General features: G+C 34.8%; 2 protein-coding genes across 2 annotated transcripts in view; both read left to right on the top strand.

Annotated features, from left to right (window-relative positions):
• The window catches only part of LOC142343289 (mitogen-activated protein kinase pmk-1-like), a 137,687-nt gene that overhangs the window by 50,428 nt on the left and 67,316 nt on the right, over window positions 1–19,943 (top strand). The gene's annotated exons all lie outside the window — the stretch shown is intronic.
• LOC142342493 (uncharacterized) lies at window positions 5,662–8,355 on the top strand. The gene is made up of 2 exons (XM_075393838.1): window positions 5,662–5,716; window positions 6,001–8,355. Exon 2 carries the CDS (start codon window positions 6,329–6,331, stop codon window positions 8,147–8,149), a length of 1,821 nt encoding a protein of 606 aa, XP_075249953.1. The 5' UTR covers window positions 5,662–5,716; window positions 6,001–6,328; the 3' UTR covers window positions 8,150–8,355.

Raw genomic sequence — 19,943 nt, 5'->3', positions numbered from 1 at the left:
TTCTTGGTGTATTTTTTCAACAAGTTGTGCAAATGAAAATTGTGGTTCCAGTGCGGTTGATTTGTGATTTGCAAATTTTTTAAGTGCTATTCTAGCTAGTTGGGGATCAAGTGCTTTGACCAGTGCGTCATTCATTTGTGCATTTAGCATATCCGGAGCATTGTTAACATATGCTTTTCGAGTCATTTCTTCGTTTCTAAGTGCTAATGTCTTAATTTGTTCACCAGAAGCAAGTGTTATGCTTTCTAGCAATAATTTCGCTTGTGTCTGCAATTGTTGGTTATCAACTGTTTTCTGAAATTCGCGGAAAAAAGCTTGCCAATTCTTTTTGATATAGATGTGAATACCATTGTTGTGCTGGTCCTATTAGGGCTGTTTGGATCATAGCCATTCGTCTCAAGATCCAGGCTTCATGAAATGGTGAATCAATCTGCTCTGGTCCCGCTGTCAGAGTAATAATAAGGAGTCGGTGCGTTTGTATTCTGCTGTGTATTTTGTGAATTTAATTGTCTAACATCATTTACTAATTGTTGTGGAGTGATTTGGATAATTTGGTTAGTCCCCTGTGTGGGTTGGGTTGAACTAATTAGAATAATTGGTTCGGTGTTAAATTGTGCTGAATTCTGTCTGAGTAGAAGTGGTAAGGGTGTGTTTATGTTCGGTAATATTGGTATAGTTGTATTTAATGGATCTAAATTTTGTGTCAATTCAGTCGAGTTCACAGGTTGTCTGTGTTGATGATTTTGGTAAATATGTGTGTTTCCGGTGGTGGAATTATTATTAGTGTTAATATTGTTATTTTGATAACTGTCTTCAAGGTCAATCAGAGTGTTCACCGTGTGTGATGAAAAGAGTGTTCCATCATCTAACAATGTTGAATTGAAATCCGTTTCCATAGTTTCGTTCATACGGTTTTCCGATTGTTGAGGATGGATTAGTGTATCCACATTTGCAATTGGTGAAGCTTCCAGAGAAATATTTGTGTTTTCTGGAATATTTGTGCAAGTAAATGGTTGTGTTTCCGCATTATAATTTCTAATTTCTATATTTTGGTGATAAATGGATTATTTTTGAATGGTTTCGGATGGTATTTCGGGAATGTTTACAAAAAATTCTGTGGAAACAAATTTGAATCATATATATATATATATAGTGTAGTGTTTCTGGCATTTTAGTTTTTATATGTGGATAAGTTTCTGCTAATAGTTTTGTGGCTGGAAAGATGTGTCTCACCAGACTTTTCTAAAACCTGTGTATATACAAAGATAGAAGTGTGAGAGAATCGAAAATCTCTTCTTCATTTAAGTCTGCATCTGTTACAGAGCTTATGTATGTTTTTAAAAGGCGAGTGAATCCTTCTATTTCTTGTCCAGCGATTTTCTGTACGCTTTCTGTTCGAGAGGGTGAAGCATTAGCATTAAGTGCAGTTGCAAGCCGTTTGAGAAATTCGAAAGAAGATTTTCTAAAATTCCTTCTCTATCCGAAGGTTGTATTTCAGACAATATTCCGTTAAGGAATTCAAATAGTTTGCCTGATAGTGGGTGAAATAGAGTATCGTATATTAGCGAAAAATTTTTGTTTGTGAGTGGATCACAAATGAAAAGAACTGTGCTTTTTGTGAGTTCAGCTCCGTAAATTTCAACTAAGTATGAAAGAAAGGCGGTTCGTGAAACCTGTGATGCCTTTTCTGGTAAAAAGAGATGAGGTTATTGTTCCACTGCAAAGTAGTGGTATTTGAGCTGTTTAGTTGTATTTAAGAGTATATTCAACTCCTCTTGGTGTTGATAGTTTTTTTACTTTAAAGGGTAAAATTTCGTATGTTAAGCGTGTGTTTTGTTGTTTAAGAACTGCGAGTTGTAACTCGTCCGAGTGTGTCGGTATATTAGAAGAAGATTGATCAGTGTAATGGTCCATTTTATTTTTTTTATAGATATATATTAAGAAGTTGAGCTCCGTAAATTTCAACTAAGTATGAAAGAGAGGCGGTTCGTGAAACATGTGATGCTTTTTCTGGTAAAAAGAGATGAGGTTGTTGTTCCACTGCGAAGTTGTGGTATTTGAGCTGTTTAGCTGTATTTAAGAGTAGATTTAACTCATCTTGCTTTTGAGAGTTTTTTACTTTAAAGGGTAAAATTTTGTGTGTTAAGCGTGCGTTTTGTTGTTTAAGAACTGCGAGTTGTAACTCTTCCGAGTGTTTCGGTATATTAGAAGAAGATTGATCAGTGCAATGATCCATTTTATTTATTTTTATAGATAAATATTAATAAGTTTATTTTATTGGGGTTTTGTTCCCCATTTTCTTAAATTTTATAGAAAGAAAGAATAAGAAGCTAAGTAATCCAGTTGTAAATTTCTTTCTCAGAAGAGAAAAGGGTGTTTTGTGTGAGTTCTTTTTCACGGTTAGAGTTGGTTAAATTACTGGTCGCACCAGTTAAGGCAGACCCGATGTGGGCTCCTTTTACAGCCTTAAGGAATAAAGAGCTAGGGCTACTTATTTCTGCGCGCGAAGTAGACTTACTTAAATCTCTGAGACTTACCGACTCTGTAAAACACTGAGAGTGAACTTCTACTATTACGGTGGTTAAAAAGTATAGCAAAGGAGTCAATGGTATACACATAGTGTATCTAACTAATAGACTGAATATAGTTATTAGAGTTCTCTCTATTTAAAAGAGAATAGTGTCTTCTCAGTCTCTGATTGGCTGTATGTGCACCTTCTGTGTTTCCACTGCTACAATTCTTTAAGCTAAAATAACATGACGTCCTCTGGAAATCTTTCATCTTTAAAAACACGCAAAAAATTACACTCCATTCGCGTTGCAACAATTAAATTCACAATCATCAATACTGAATACTCAGAGATTTGTAACAACCCTAAAGTTGACAAAAACTCGATTTTTTTGGAAAAAGTCTTGGAAAAAACGCTTAGTGGCAAAACGCAAGACACTGCAAAAAGTTAACTGTTCCACATCGTTGTCAGGAAGTGCTACTTTGAATATTTCAATAGCTTTAAATGTATAAGACCAGAAAGATCCACATAGTTAATACTGTTGGGGTCAGCCCTTTTCTATTCAGTAGATTTACTGCAGTACTCTCAATTTTAATCGACTCTAACTAACGGAAGCAAACCAGTAGCAATGCAGACTCCAGGGATGCTCCCTGTGCCAGAAGTACATAGAAGAGGCTATTGAAACTCAACAAAATAGGGAAAAGAAGTTACTACTTCTGAATTTCACAAAAAGATTATTAGAGGACGACTCGGCCAACTTCGACAAGACTTTTCTCTAGATATTGGAATAGAAAAATTCTATTTTCGAAGAGCTTGAAAACATGAAAATGAAATAACTGGTGCTATATTTTTATATATTTACGTACTATATAACAACACATAATTTCTAATTGCGGGCAGAAAAGGTTGAAGTTTAATCTCTTTCGGAATTGAAAACTCTTTTGTTCATAATTATTGCGACGGTTGGCATCCGCGCAATAATTAAATGCGTTGCTTTTTCAGCTAATAAATTTACTAAAATGATCAAGCCTTTCAAGAACTCGACGAATAGTTTTTAACTGCTCTCAAAATTTTTTCTGACGCGATTTTTATCTCGTTGAACCCGTTTTTGAACATTTGGGCTCTTTTCCGTTTGTGCCCACCCAGAACGTTATCCCCCCCCCCCCCCCGTTACAGAGCACGTGTCATTATATATTGAATCATTGTGTAAAAATATGGTTCGAGCATCGGTGGGGATGCATATAATATGCACCCACTTAGCTGGGGGGGGGGGGGGGGGGGGGGGGGCACAAACGGAAAATATCCAACATTAGACATGCAATTATTTGACTTCCACATTCTAGTTTCGTCTTTTGTTCAACTTAAAATGGAATTAAGCGGCTAACAAAGTTTCAACAACTTTTTTGCCCGATTTCAATTTTAGCCAAAAAAAATTAGACTAATATTACAAAAACGTTTTGCAACGCTGCGTATCTCAATCAAAACTGGTACTTACAACCAATTTATTGACTGCACTGCCTAATGTTAGTATTATAAGTGCATGCTTTTGTCAACGACTTAAAAAAAATTAGTCTAAAAAAAGATTAGTAAAGAATAGTTACCGAGGCATGTTTGGTTCCTCTAAAAAATGAAAAATTTCATTCCCCTCCTTTTTCAAACTTTATCAACAATTGCCCTTTTAGCAGAAGCTTTCTAAAACACCAAATTTATTGAACTAAACGTTTATGAAATATGGGAAATATTTTCCCACATTTGTGCCAAATATGGGAAAATTTTGAATGCGAATGTGGAAACATTATGGGCCGCGCGCAATCATGCGAATCTTCTGGTTAATGTTCCCTACTCTGTTGAATTTTGACAAAACCGTTGTAAAGTATAACACCAATTTTAATGCTCTATTATAGTATAAATCAGTGTAATCTATTAATGTTATTAATAGTAGTCGTTTAACAGTATATAACAAATAGTTATACTCTTTCCTTTGTAGTTAAAACCTACATTGTGCGTCCCTTTTTCTATGTATTAAGATACCTTTTCTTGAATTGAAGAGCTAAAACGGTCCGAATGGTCAACTTAATTTGGAGGGGGCTGACTCGTGGGGTCGTTTTTTGTAAGGGTAACAAGATTCAACATTAAAAGTCGAAGTTCGCGCTTCAGAAGTTATTTTTCTACTATTCAACGCACGATATGAATTTAATCATGCCAACACTGAAAAAGTCAATCTGAATATTGTATGATACACTGGCTCATTGAAAGTTATTAATAACAGTCTCAACTGTTTTTGACGGCGAGATATAAAGCTTTCTTCATGAAACAAGTTTCACGAAGGCTTTGCTTTATTTTATCGTATACTTTATTGTACAAATGAAAACAAGCAAGCATGTTTTGCGCGTGAGTTCGTAGTAGTTTAGAAGAATTACAGTTACAGTCTTTTTGAAACCAGTGCGTGAAACCGAAAAACGAAAACATAGTGAGAGACAAATCTTCTATTACTTGCAAATGTTAGTAAAGATGGTTACTTTCAGCTGTAATAGCGAATTGGTCTTCAGTAACCAAAACAACCATTGGTTAGATTTGAAAAATGAATGTTTTCTTTACATTATGTTTTCGTTTTGACTTTTCTTTGCTTTCATAAGTGCGGTCTTTTTCTACAAGATTTCTTGAAATATAGTTTATTTTGTTCCCTCGTGTGAAGTTTTTCCCTCGTGTGAAGGGATCTTTTCAACAATTGCCCCCCCCCCCCCACCCCCTTTTGCAAAAGGGGGGCTATTCTTGAATAGAATTTAAGCGAGCCATTTATTGACCAATCAGAGACGACTAATAAGTTTCCACACATGCACATACTATGTTAAATTGAATAGACTAAAATACGCCATGGTATGGCAAATAGCCGAATCGGAAAACAAAGCGAAAGGAATTTCCGACTGGCGGGTTGGTGGGCGCGCTTCGCGCGCGTCGCCGCGATAACCGACCCGCGATTTCCGGATTACATCCCACAGCGCATGAGAGGCATGGCCATGAACAGCGGTCCGCAACTGCGCTTAAACTACTATTCGGCTATCCAAAGTGTAGGCCAAGTAATATCGTGGTAAAGTATAACACAGAAGGGGTGGCGATTCTCTACTAGGTACCAAAGGGGGGCAATTGTTGAAAAGATCCGTGTGAAGTTTTGCTGTCTACATTACACATTACACCCGTAGGACGCCGGTAGAGCCGAACGGGCGCAGAGCAGAACGCCATAAAATGATATTTAAAGCCGAATAATTCCCGTGCTCTGATATGTTGACCTTAAACTTAATTATTTTGAAGGCATTGTTTTGTGAAAACATAGCGTAACGAAGGTCTATTTGTATTTGTAACCCTCCATTGTGATCTTACACTTGTTTTACTTTAATTTAAACCTGATTTTTCGGTCAATCAAATTTAAGCATTCGGCTCTGATTCTCATTTTTTCTCATTCGGCTCTGCGCCCGTTCGGCTCTAATTCCTAGCTGCGAAACCTAGTTTATTTCGTTGTCTCCGTATGAATTTTTATTATGTCGACATATACTAAGCTAACTATTGAAACGTAGTTTATTTTGTTCTGCCCTTGTGTGAAGTTTTGCTATGTCTACATTACTCTATATTTAAATTTTGTACTAACGTCATAGAATACCGCATAAACAAACTGGTCATTAGCCATTGCTGATTATCAGATCTGAATTAGAAGCACAAATCTGATAGAAATAAATTCTTACTGTTAGCCCTTCAAACATAGTTTGATAAGCTAATAATTTGGTGAAATAAATTATCCTGTTTGTTATTAAAAACTTATCCAGAATGGAAGATTCAGCTTCAACAGCCCCGAACGGTGATGCTAATCTAAAAATTTGCTCATTTTGCAAAATTGAGACAAATCTTGAATCTGGTGAAGCTGTCTACTCTTGTAGAACTTGTTCAGACAAAATTGAAACATCTACCGAAAAGGTCTGGAATTGTATTGGTTGTATAAGTCCTTGTGCGTGTCAGAAACACACGATCGAAGATGTGAATGGTTATGAGGTGACAATTTGCAACAAACATCGGATGATAAACGAATACTTCTGTGAAAAAGAAGAATGTAAATGCGTTCTATGCAGTCGGTGCTTACTTGACCACCTAAACCACAATTGTGTACCGGCCTACAAGAAGAGCAAAGATGTCAGATCTGAGGTCTTCAAATACGTAAGCAAACTGGATTCCCTATCCAAAGATATGAAACATCGTCAACAATTGCAACTGGACTGTCGAGATTCTATAAACGAAGCTTCAACGTTGTGCAATTCTGATGAAATAGCTGAAGTTTTGCTTGGCTTCATGCGAGAATTGATCAAAAAACTGATAGCGCAAGGAACGTCCGCCACGAAATGCAATCAGCTCATTGCCAGTTTCAAAGCAGAGCACGAGAAGATTCTAGAAGGAAACGAGAGGACAACTGTGGCCAAACAGATCGAGAACTCAGAGACGCTGAACACTGGTTTGTGTCAGGTTCTGACGAAATCCGATGTTGTGATGGTGGATAACTTCACTAACATGATAACAAGCTTGGGCGACTCTTTGAAAGAGCAAAGATTGACCTTGGATTCTCACGTGTACTGTCAGCCTCTGTATGTTCGAGATGAAAATATGAGAAGCCATGCTACCAGTGCATTGAGTGTGTTTTTGAACACTATGATTTGGCCTACTATTAAGACTCTCAGTTATAGACCAGTGAATTTCAACAACTCTGGCTATTCAGCTTATTTGCCGGCTGATTTCAAACTGAATACAACAATTGCTCTTTTGAACTCCTCAGTCTTCCTAGTAGGACTTGACAAAGATGACACCTGGATGATATATATCAGCAATAATAATCGAACACAAAAATTTCCTGCCTCGATTGCAAATGAAAAGGCACTGACCTTCAGATCTTGCTATGGTTACGGCGATCAAAATCAGCCGAACAAACAATGCTTTGTAGTTGAAACACACGAAGGTTTCTATCTTGCCCGACCACTGCAAAACCCGAACAGCGACGAGATGCCGATCGAACAAATCTTCCCTGATCTCGTTCCCAATAATCTGGTTGTTTGGTACGTCACGAGCGCGTGCCAAGTGAACTGTCTAGTGTATGATAATGACACGAATGTAGTCAAACCGTTTCAAGAAGATACAGCAATTCGGGAGTTGAAGGTGACATCGAAGCCGACGTTATTCTGCCTCAATCATAGTAGGACTATTTTTGCAATGACTTTTGGTCAAAGCACCGACATCACAGTTATTACGAATGACAGCACAGAAACTATTCCTGCAGTGGAACACGGTTTTCGGACACTCAACCGTTTATTACTTATTTATGATTACACTACCAGCGCATGTGTTCTGCTCGCGTGGGACTTCAGTCGACAAATATTTGGAGTCTTCAGACAGAACAACTGTGACTTCAAATGGGTCTTAGCGGCCGTGTTCAAATGCAATTTTCCCGGAACTGATTTGGAGAAGGATCGGATATTGAGTGTCGAGCCGAACTACCGCAACGCTTGTGGGCAGAATTATGAAAGCGTATATGTAACTCTCGATAACTTCCCTAATCCGTTCTATGTTGCGTTTCATTCCTTCGCTAACTCTACGCCAGGGCTGTAGAATGCTGTTGCGTCCTACTTTATGATGTGGAACATTTTCGATGGGCGCCATTTTGTTAACTCGTTTCTAGTGAAGTTTGCGCGTAAATCATAAATTAAGTTTGTCTTCGTATTTTTCTTGATGATTAAACTCGTTCTTTTTTTAACTTGCTTTGATCATTGTAAAGCTGTTCTGTATATAAAGCGAAACAAGTTTTCTAGTCGAAAGGTTCTATTCGTCAGCAAACGTTTTTCATTGATTACATATTTGCGGGTAACCAATTTCAACTTGTTAAAGGACGCAAGTCAAGTTTTCATGCATTGACATCTGACTTTTCTTGAGGTTGCGAATTTATCCGCAACAGAGGCAATAATTGTGAAGGGTTCTTTAAGTCACTTTGGTTTGGTAAAAGTCAATTTCATCAGAATCACTGCTTAATAAAAAACGCTTTTCCGACTTGCCACCGTTTGATTGACGCCTCTAATTTTCCCTAATCCTGCCGTGCACCAAAATAGTGAGAACTGAAGTTGCCTAGTTTAAACCATAATAGCTATCAAGCTATGGCGACGTTTTTTAGCATTATAGAGAACAATTGCTTTCCAAAAAAGTTTGTACCCGTACCGAACTCCAAGTGTTAATCAGTACTGGGCAATTGTAAATACAAGTCTCCCATGTAATATAATTTGCTCACTTTCTCGCTTGAAATTTGCTGCTTTCAAGCGTATTAGAACAGCGCAAAAGACAAACTTTCAACAGTCATTGTGGCGCAGTAAGAAGGACAAAGACCTCAGGAGATTGAGAGCGTGGGTTCGATCCCCGTAAGAAACTTTATTTTCGCACTTGTATTTCGACTTGCCAAGTCTGACAAGTCTTAAATGTGCTATGATCATAGCTCTGAATGAGTACTGATATCAAGACTTGAATTTAGACTTGCCCATTACTGATATTGACTTGGCGTTAAGTACGGGTAGAATTTATTATCGTAAAGTTGGTCGTGATTTTTTCTCATGTCATTTTTTCGTCTGACTAACAAATTTTGTGACTTAGGGTAAAATGACAAAACCCGAGCGATTTAAGTGACTGAGCAATACCCCTAGTTTATCTGCACTGTATTATAGAAAACAATATTTTTTGAGAGCTCAACCCCAAGAATGAATAGCAACAATTTTATTGTTAATTGTGTTTTTTCTACAAAATTTCTCAAAAAAATGTTTTTCCTCCTTTGGTTCAAAATGGCTTCAAAAGATACTGCACGCTCAGGATGCTTCAAAACTTTTTTATTAATTTGAACTGGAGAAATTTAGTGGGGAAGATATTAACTGATAAACTTTTCAGTTTAGTTCTTTTGTATTTGGTTTTGTTCTTTTTAAACGACCGTCTTAAATTGGCATTCAGTGACCCCAAAAAATTTTTGATCTAGTAAATTTTATACGTTATTTAATTTCGCTGCGGGGCTAATGATAGGTAAGGAAACATTATGAAACATAGTTAATCAATGCCGAGATCGTTTTTTAATCTTCGACTGAAATGAAAGTCCAGCTTTCCATATAGATATTTCTATATTGATATTCTTTCTTTAAGAGTTCAACTTCCATTTGATGTGATGTGCTTGCCAGATAAAAGCAAACGACGGCTCAGGTGAGACTAGGACACAGAAAATTTAACATACGTCTCAAATTTCTCGAAAACTTTTCATTGATCTGAGAGTAAAACTCTACTATGATTTGCTAGTCTTAGAATTACTCGATTTTTCCCCAGCAACAATGAAGACTGAAAAATAATGTACAATAAAGACTCAAAAATTCCGAAGCCTCATTTTAATATAATTTTAGCAGATGTAAAACCACATGAATTGGCAATTATTTTGCAAAACAACCAGATTTTCAGAAAGACAATTCAAAAAGAGCACTCAGTCGCAAAAAAATTTATCTTAAACAAGGAGACAGGCATTTGCATAAACAAAATACACCGGTCAATTTAAACGCTATAAGAAGCAAACAAATCAGCAAACATCTTTCTGATCTAATTTTTTTCAAAAATGTACACGACTAATCAAATCTATACCCATCAGCTTGATTCAAGATTTAAAGAGTTGGTCTCAAACTAAATTTTTTTCATGTGTCCTATTTTGTGACAATGTCAATATATGACAATTTAAGTCGAACAAAAAGAGAAATTTAAATGTTGACATGACAAATTGCAGAAAAAAGAACTAGAAGTTTTGATATATTTCCAGCTGAACTACTGATATTTGCGTATTCAAAATAACTCAAGCTGGTAGATTCCGAATTCTTTGACTCAATCAGTTTTGAGACAAGTAGAAAAAGTATGTTCACAACCAAACGTCAGTTCAGAAGAACGTTGCAGTGATGAAAAGACAACATTTTTCTTGGCTTTTATCAAATGAATTTTTTTAGTTCTTTTTGTTATAACTTCCTGATATTTGCTCATTTCATCTAAATATATTTATATGCGACCCTTAGTTCAACCGAGGAATTGCTTTTGGCTAGCATTTGGAAGCGATTTTGAAAAGAAACATTCTTACTAAAAAACTGATTACAAATTTCTATTCTATAAACAAAAACCATATAAATGACCCCTATAGAATAGATCAATAGCGCGCACTAAATGAAAATTGGAAAATTAGCAACTAAAGGTTACTACATGTACTAGAACAAATTAAGCTGCAGCTTGAAAAACAAATTCCTGTTCTCAAGGTAAAATTTCCTTTATTGAATTACTTGTAATAATGCGGAAATACAGAATTAAACAACCCAATGGCAGATGAAAAAACTTGATTCCTAGCTACTCAGGAAAAAAACAAACAAGGACAAACTAAAAAAAGTGATGACAATTGTGCCAAGAAGAGCAACTAAACCAAACAATCATTTCTACGCACTAGATGAAATTGTCAAAATTTGCCACTAAATGTCAGTACTTGTATTAGCACTGGTTACATTTAACGTAATCTTCTAACTTGAAAAATGGAAAATCCTCTTATCGAATTAAAATTACCTCTCCCAGAATGCTAACAAAAACGTACCTTTCTGAACCAAAAAACGTAAAATTTGATTTATGATAGCGAAACAAATAAAGTCAAAGCCAATAAATTCATTTTTAACGCAGTAATTATTTTTCACCACCAATGATGACTGTCAAAAATCAAAAAAAAAGTAATCAATACTATCCCCATTTTGCAAAAGACACTAATTAAATAATAGCAATTCAAGCATACCCAGCTGTTATCCATTTAAGCTCAAATCAGTGGAAACATATTCCAATATTCTCATCAAACCAAAGCAAATATTCTATGCTCAATCCTGTCGTTTTGAGGTTTGACCCTAAAAGGATACGAGGAGGTTCGAACCACTCATCTCAGGCGCACTAACCTGAAGCGTTAACCATCGGCTATCACGACCCTGTGCTCCAATTCCGTTTTAACAGCAGGCATAATATCTGAACAAGAGAAATTTAGGTAACACAAAAAACAAGAAAAAGAAGCAAAAAAATCAAGCGGGAAAAAACTCCAATAACAATTGTCAAACGAAAAAGTGCGTCAGACCGTGAAACAAAACAGCCGGAAAAATTCCGGAAGTGACTCGAAGAGTAGGAACTTTTTTCACAAAGAAGCACCGTAACTGCAACTAAAGCCATTATTATGTCTTAAACCATTTACTCTCCACCACCAGATTTAATTAAATTATATCGGAAAAATAACTCATCACAACGAGAGAGATTTGAGAATTAACATCTGATAAACAAGATGATAAACAATAAGGGCGTTGTTCGGAAAACATACAAAAGCAGCCGCGCGTATGTACATCTTAAACATAAACTGAGAAAAAAAACACAGAAAAACCTTCTGTGGAACCTTGATACTATAAAATTTAGTATTGTTAGAAATATTTGATGACGTTGAAAAATGAACTTTTTCTTCGAATGGAAAAATACTGATAGAATGAAAAAATTACAAGCTTAAACTTCCGCAAATATTTATTTGTACTAAAACAATTGAGAGAGCATAGGGCAGATAAAATTAGTAAATCTGAAAAAAAAAACAAAATGAAATCGAGTTTTGAAGTCGAGAAAACACTTAGTCTTAGCCATTAAGGGAAAAAAGATATACTTCTCTCTTCTACGTCAGTTGGATCTATTAACCAAATAATATTAAACTGTTGGAATATTTAGATTATCATGAAAATGACACAGGAAACAAAATAATACTCAAAAACAAAAAATAGATTTTTACCCAGACCTTGTCCGGAGAGTTTTGACAGAGGATAGTAATCAGGCGAAAAACTTGGACGAAACTCCAGCAAATTTTTAGCGAAGCATTATATTAAATGAGATCAATTCCAAATTAAAGAAAAACTAAAAGACTTAATACATTAAAATTTTTGAACAGTTGATAAAAGCAGAGCGCACAAAACTAGATATTAGCAGAATTCTAGAATGATACATGAAAGAATGTGGAAAAAATAGACCCAAAGTGAAAAAACAACGACTAATTTTTAATTTTTAATAATAAGAGTCAAATTGGAGAAAAACTAAATAGAAAAACAGATACACTTTACTATCTAGCATTTGGTGCTTAGAAAACTAGAGCCATTTTCAAGCATAGCTAAAAAGTGAAAGCAGTTTAAGGATTAAAAAAACTTTTTTCGAGCTATATTGTTTTTATGTGTCCTTTTCTGGGACAATTTCCATTTAGGACAATTTAGGTCTAACAAAAAGAGAAATTTTAATGTTGACGTGACAAATCGCAGAAGAAAGAACTTGAGATATTTCTAACTGAACTACTGATATTTGCGTATTCAAAATAACTCACGCTGGCATATTCTGAACTCTTTGACTCAATCAATTTTGAGACAAGTAAAATGTTTAACACAACCAAACGTCAGTTCAGAAGAACGTTGCAGTGATGAAAAGACAACTTTTCTTGGTTTTTATCAAATGAATTTTTCTGTTATAACTTCTCGATATTTGCTCATTCCAGTTAAATATTTTGATATGCAACCCTAGGAATTGCTTTTGTCTAGCATTTTGGAGCTAATTCGAAAAAATACTAAATAAAACTTTACAAATTTCAATTCTATAAACACAAACCATATAAATGACTCTATAGAAAAGATCATTAGCGCTTTCAAAATTAGCAACTAAAGGTCACTATATGTTTTTGAACAAATTCCAGAAAAATTTTAAGCTTGGAAAACGAAAATTTCTGGAAACGAAAGTAAAAACAAACCAGGACAAACGAAAAAAAGTGAAAAGAATTACGCCAAAAAGAGCAACTAAACCAAAAAAGTAACGTACTAGCACACGTTACATTTAACGTAATCTTCTAACTTGGAAAATGAAAATTCCTCTTATCAAAGTGAAATTGCCATTTTTGGCTTGCTTATAATATTCGAGAAAATACAGAATCAAACAAACAAATGTCAGGGAAAACAAATGTAGGAAAACAATAAGGAGGAACGAAAAAAGTGCGCACAATTTCTGCAAAAAACAGCAACTAAAACAAAGAGACTATCATTTCTACGCAATTGATGAAATTGGCAATATTTGTCACTAAACGTCACTACATATACTACCACTCGCTACAATTAACGTAATCTTCTAACTTGAAAAATGGAAAATCCTCTTATCGAATAAAAATTACCTCTCCCAGTATGCTAACAAAAACGTACCTTTCTGAACCAAAAAAACGTAAAATTTGATTTATGATAGCGAATCAAATAAAGTCAAAGCCAATAAATTCTTTTTGACGCAGTAATTATTTTTACCTCCAATGATGAACGTCAAAAAAATAGTAATCAATGCTTCCCCCATTTTGCAAAAGACTAATTAAATTATAGCAGTTCAAGGATACCCAGCTGTTATCCATTTAAGCTCAAATCAGCGGAAACATATTCCAACCTTGTCATCAAAACCGCAGGCCTAAATTCTATGCTCAATCCTGCCGCTTTGAGGTAGGATCCGAAGAACTTCGAACCCCTCATCTGTGGCGTACTAAACGGAAGCGTTCACCATTCTACTATAACGACCTTGTACTCCAATTTCGTTTTAACAGCAGGCATAATTTCTGAACAAGAGAAATTAGGGTCACATAAAAAGCAAGAAATAAAAACGTAAAAAATCAAGCTAAAAAAGCTCCCAAACGAAAAAGAGGGTCAGACAATTATACAAAAAAGAACACCCGGAAAAATTCCGGAAGTGACTCGAAGAGAATGAACGTCACAAAAAAGCACCGTAACTGCAACTAAAGCCATTATTTTGTCTTAAACCATTTATTCTCCACCGCCAGACTTAATTAAAACATTTCGCAAAAAATAACTCATCACAACGAGAAAGATTTGAGAATTGATATCATTGAAACAAGCTGATAAAAACAATTAGGGAGTTCTTTAGAAACCATAAAAAAGGAGCCGTGCATATTTAAATCTTCAACATATACTGACAAAAAAACACAGAAAAACCTACTGTGGAACCTTGATACTGTAAAATTTAGTAATGTTAGAAATAACTGATGACGTTGAAAAATGAACCCATTTCTTCGAATGGAAAAAAACTAATAGAATCACAAAATTAATCGGGCTATGACATTTTAGGAAAATAATAAAGGTTTTAAAAGCTTAAATCTCCGCAAATATTTCCTTGTCCGAAAACAAACATTGAGAGTATAGGGCAGATAAAATCAGTAGAAAATGAAAAAAAAGAGAAAATGAAATCAAATTTTTGAGTCAAGAAAACAAGTTTTTTGGCCTCAGATCAATTAAGAAAAAAGATGTACTTCTCTCTTCTACGTCATTTGGATCTATTAAAACAATGAATTCAAACTGTTGGAAAATTTAGATTATCATGAAAACGACATAGGAAACAAAATAATAATCAAATACAAAAAATCAGTTTTAACTCAGGACTGGTCGCAAGAATTTTCACACACGGCAGTAATCAGACGAAAAACTTGGACGAAACTCCAGCAAATAGTCAGTGAAGCATTATATTAAATGAGATCAATTGCGAAAAAATTGAAACAAAAAACAAAGTCTTAACTCATAAAAATTTTTGAACAGTTGATAAAAGCAGAGCAAACAAAACTATAGATCTTCGGAGAACTCAAGAATGATACAAGCAAGAACGTGGGGAATATAGACACAGTGAAAAAAAGGAACTTAATTCTTTATTTTTAAAAATAGGAGTCAAATTGGAGAAAAATTAAAAAGAAAAACATATTTTATTATCTAGCATTTGACGCTGAGAAAACTAGAGCCGTTATCATGCATAGCTAAAAAGGTACAGCACTTCAAAGATTCGAAAAATTTGTTTTGTAAAAAGATCAAAAAGATTTTTGAAATTGGACTAATAAAATTTTAAAATTCTTGTACTGAATTTCAGAGACACTGCGTCAAAAATTAATTCAACTATTAGTTGAAGAAGAAATTAAATTCGCTGAATGTGCAAGATAAAGAATTTTTTTAATTGAAATCAAAATACAAACAAACCAGAAAAATTGAACAAAAACAGCCATAATCTGTTAGCTTAAGTACTTATTTATAAAACTCACATCAGGAAAAGGCGTTCAATGCCTTAAATTATCACGTGGAAGCTGCCATATTTACTGATTTTTGATTAAAAAAATCCAATTAAAGATGCGAAAAAAATCAATGAAAAGTCAGAACAAAAAAAATTGAAAACTATATCTCCATTCTACACTTGATACACATTGCTGAAACTGAACCAATAGTACGAATAGTACTTCAGGTAAAAATGACATTAAAGGAAAAATCCGGAAGCAACTCGAATTGTAGGCCCTTCTAGAAAAAAACAAAAACTGCACTGAAGCCGAAGCCACCATTATTTGCCCCAAAAAATATTCTTTGTCTCAGTAACTATATTAGTTGATAAAACTAACTACTGACGAAAATTGAAAGTTTACGGTATTGACATTAAAACACGCACGTAAGTGGTACATTAAAAGTACCACTTACGACACCATTCAGAAACCACACAACAATGACCCAGAGATTTAAATCTTAAGACAAAATCAGTCCTGTGAAATTTTTTAAATTTCCAAGTCTCTTATTAAAAACATTTATCGTAACGCCAACAAAGCTAAAATTTTTCAGTGGCTATTAACTCTGACTTGGCTATTAACTCCCATGGAACAACCGAACTCAACTCAAAGATTCAAAACTCTGCAAATTACTCTGCTAATAAAAAGATACATTGAGTAAACTAATACATGGCGGGATAAATTATAAGAAAATGAATGGATTTCACAAAAATTCGAACATAGCTGGTAGATTGAAAGAACATCCGCAGTAAAGGGAAACCCCTTTAGCTTTGCGAATCTGCAGTCTCTGAGGTATGAAAAAGCCGAGCAAAAAACTCTTTATTAAAGGCTATATTTGGATTCTGTGTAACTTATTGCTGATTCTCTTAGCTCCTCGCAAAGTCTTCAATTAGGTTGACACACACTCACTTAAACTTGCCTCTTTGAAATAAGGTAAAGAAAAATCAAAAATTCAATTTTGAGAGTGAAGTCAGTTGTGTGACCAAAAACTTAATTATGCGAATGGAAAAAAGTCCTGACCTACAATTTTCATGACCTAAAATTTTCTGAACAAGAATTTTCATTGACTGAACAAAACACTAGATCTAGAAAGAACGATGAATGGATTGGAACAAACATTTGAAAAAAAAAGCAAACAAACAATTTAAAAAACAGTAGAAATCAAAATCAAATTGCCACAGTGAACAAAAAATCACAACCGAGAAAGCGCATTTTTGTTCAAACTCACTCCACCTTACTTTTCTCACTCTACTTTAAAATTCATTAAATAAACAGAAAACTAGACCTAAAAGGGACTATTAATGGATTGGAAAAACCATTTAGAAAAAAATCCAATCCTAAAAATCGAAAGAGTAAAAACCAGTGAAATTGCCGCATGTGAACAAAAAACCACTAGCGAGAAAGCGAATTCTTGTTCAAACACCGTTTTCTCACTCTACTGTTAAATTAGAGCAAAAAAATTTCACGCCGCAAAACCACTCGCTTTTTCGCTTCACTTCCTCTTTCGGCGTGACCAAAATCAACACTCCAATTTGACTTCTAAAATCATAAGTGTTTGAACAGAACTATAAAAAAAGACAGCGCCCAAAATTTTTGAATTGTAAAAACGCTCAATAAGAGTGGAAAAGGACATCACGCAGGCAATTCAGTTGAAAATGCATGAACGAGTGAACAAAAAGCAGATTTGAAGTGATTAAGATGTCATATGGTCGTAACAAAAACCTCGTCAACATAAAAATAAAAACAAAAAAACGACCAAAAATAGCCCCACCAAAATTTTAGGTACTCAAAAAATATTCGATTTTGAACTTGCAACAGTTATTAAATTTCGAGCGATTGATTTTCTTTTATGATAGAAAAACAAATTCAGTCCGTTTGCAAAAGAAAGCAGATAGAAAACTAAACGCGCAAAAGCATTTACTAAAACCTAGCCCCAAACTCCGCAAAAAAGCATCAGTACTTTCAACAGTACAGATCAGTTCAAATTATCTTAATAGCATTTCCTGCTCAAAATTTCTAACTCAAAATTGCTCTACAAAACAATCGACACTGACAAATTTAAAATTGCAAAAAAAACCTGGAAAAATTAAGGGTACTTCAAATGACGTCCTAAGAGGTCATTGTATACCACCATAATTCCTAATACAATTGATTAAAAAATGAAATCAATTTCTGCGAATTTTTCATTTGACTTAGTAATGAACTGCGGCCAATTCAGTTAAGCCGGTTAAAAGAAACTAAGATCACGCCAAGCGAAAAAAGTCGAGCGCGCAAAAATCGTTTGCAGAAGTCAAAACGGTCATGCAAAAATTTTGCAGTAAAAAAAGACCAACACGTTTATAATAACTGCTTCAAACTTCATTCGAGATTATTTAACGGTGAGAACAACAAGACTAAAGAAACATCTAATTTGTCAAAAATGGAATAATTTGTGTTTTAATTGTCGCTTTGAAAAAATTTTAATTCAAAGAAGATCAAACATTTAATGGAAAAATAATTTGCTTTAGATAAATACAGAATTTGAAACTGACGATGTGTAAAGGCTTATTCAATTACATCAAACCGAGCTCGAAAGCAAAAATGCAAGTAAAATTAAACATTAAACAAACACATACCGACAAATGTCGGAAGAATTGATCTTGAACGACAGCCTAGGCCATTTAATTCAGGGTCTTTAGCCTAAATCAATTTTTCATTATGGATGCAAAAATACTTGCCCCCAACAAGATACGAACCACTGCTTTCCCGATCCACGGCCACCGGCATTAACCAGCAAGTAAAATTAAACAAACATAAACCGACAAATGTCGGAAGAATTGATCTTGAACGACAACCTAGGCCATTTTAATCAGAGTCTTTAGCCCAAATCAATTTTTCTTTATGGATGCAAAAAAAAATTGGCACCAACAAGATACGAACCACTGACCACCCGATCCATGGCCACCGTCACCAACCACTGCGCAATATGTCACTAAGCTTTGCTAAACTGCAACCGATTATATATTATTAACAAGCTTTACTTCGGAGTGAGAGCAATAGAGATCACTCAAAAATGATAAACGAAAGCGTACAAAAGTCACTTGAGAAGTCAAAGAATGTTCTAGAAGAAAAGCGCAAAATTGTCAAGCAAAAAATTTGCACAAAAAAGACACACACGTTTAGAATAATTGCTATGAACTTCATTCAAGAGCAATTAATAAGTTTAAATTTAGAGCATGTTAGTTGAAAAAACAGTTAACATAAATACTGATTACAGAGAAGTTCTTTCAAATAATCAAAAAAGCCCAAAATTGGAACTAAAATTTTATTACTGGGCTCTCAATAGCGCTATTGCCAATTGCAGAGCGTTTAATATTAGTGCGGTTCGGATTAAAAAATGCTTAAAAAACCTCACTACAAGCAAAAAAGATGAGCCAAATCGACCATAAAACGGATAAAAACGGTTAGCTATACGCAGAATTCTCCCGACAAAATCTTTCAAAGTCAAAGTAAATTCAATGCAACGCATGGACGAAACTTCTCGCGCTCAGCAACCATTAGTTCGTGGCAATTTTATTTAATTTCTCTTCTATGTCAAAACTGCGCCCTAACACGGCAACTGAACGTAATCGACCTCAGACCTACACCAATTTTTAGACTCACCGATCAAGTGCTCGCGAAATTCTCTTTTCAACTTTTTTTCTAACTAAGTTGATTACTTTTCAAAATTTCATTACTGATCTTCATTTTACATAGAAATGGGTTAAAGCCGGATCACAACCATGGACTCTCAGTGTCAACTTTTGGATCTGTTCTGTTTTGCCCCCCAGGCGTTTTTCACGCCCCCAGTTACAAATTATATGTTTGTTACACAGCACGTTACTATGTATAAAATAGAACGTGCGCCTGGGGGCGTAAAATATATAAGCCCACTAAGCTGGGGCCAAAACAGAATAGATCCCAAATGTTTTATCTACATCATTTACGTTACCTGTCGTCAGATTCATTTGAGAATAGCAGAGTAGGATGACTCAAGTCCGTTTTGTTTATTGCAGGTGTTCTGCCCCATTTCAAACAGAGGCCTGGATATGCTGCCCTTCGTATGTGCTTAGTTCCTCCTCAAGTTTGAAATCTACTTAATTTAGCTTTTCGTTATCAGCTGTTCTATGCCCATTAAAGAAACCAATTCTAAAGTTTCCACAAAAATTAATTTATTCAGTAAGAGTCGGCAGGCAATTTATCAAACAGCTGATGTCGGAAAAA

This window comes from Convolutriloba macropyga, chromosome 7 (genome assembly GCF_964194025.1).
Source record: "Convolutriloba macropyga chromosome 7, txConMacr16.3, whole genome shotgun sequence".
NCBI lineage: Eukaryota > Metazoa > Xenacoelomorpha > Acoela > Convolutidae > Convolutriloba > Convolutriloba macropyga.
This window is presented reverse-complemented; position numbering and strand designations above follow the sequence as displayed.

Coding starts and splice junctions, on each gene's coding strand:
- LOC142342493 (XM_075393838.1), top strand. CDS start 6,329: ATGGAAGATTCAGCTTCAACAGCCCCGAACGGTGATGCTAATCTAAAA.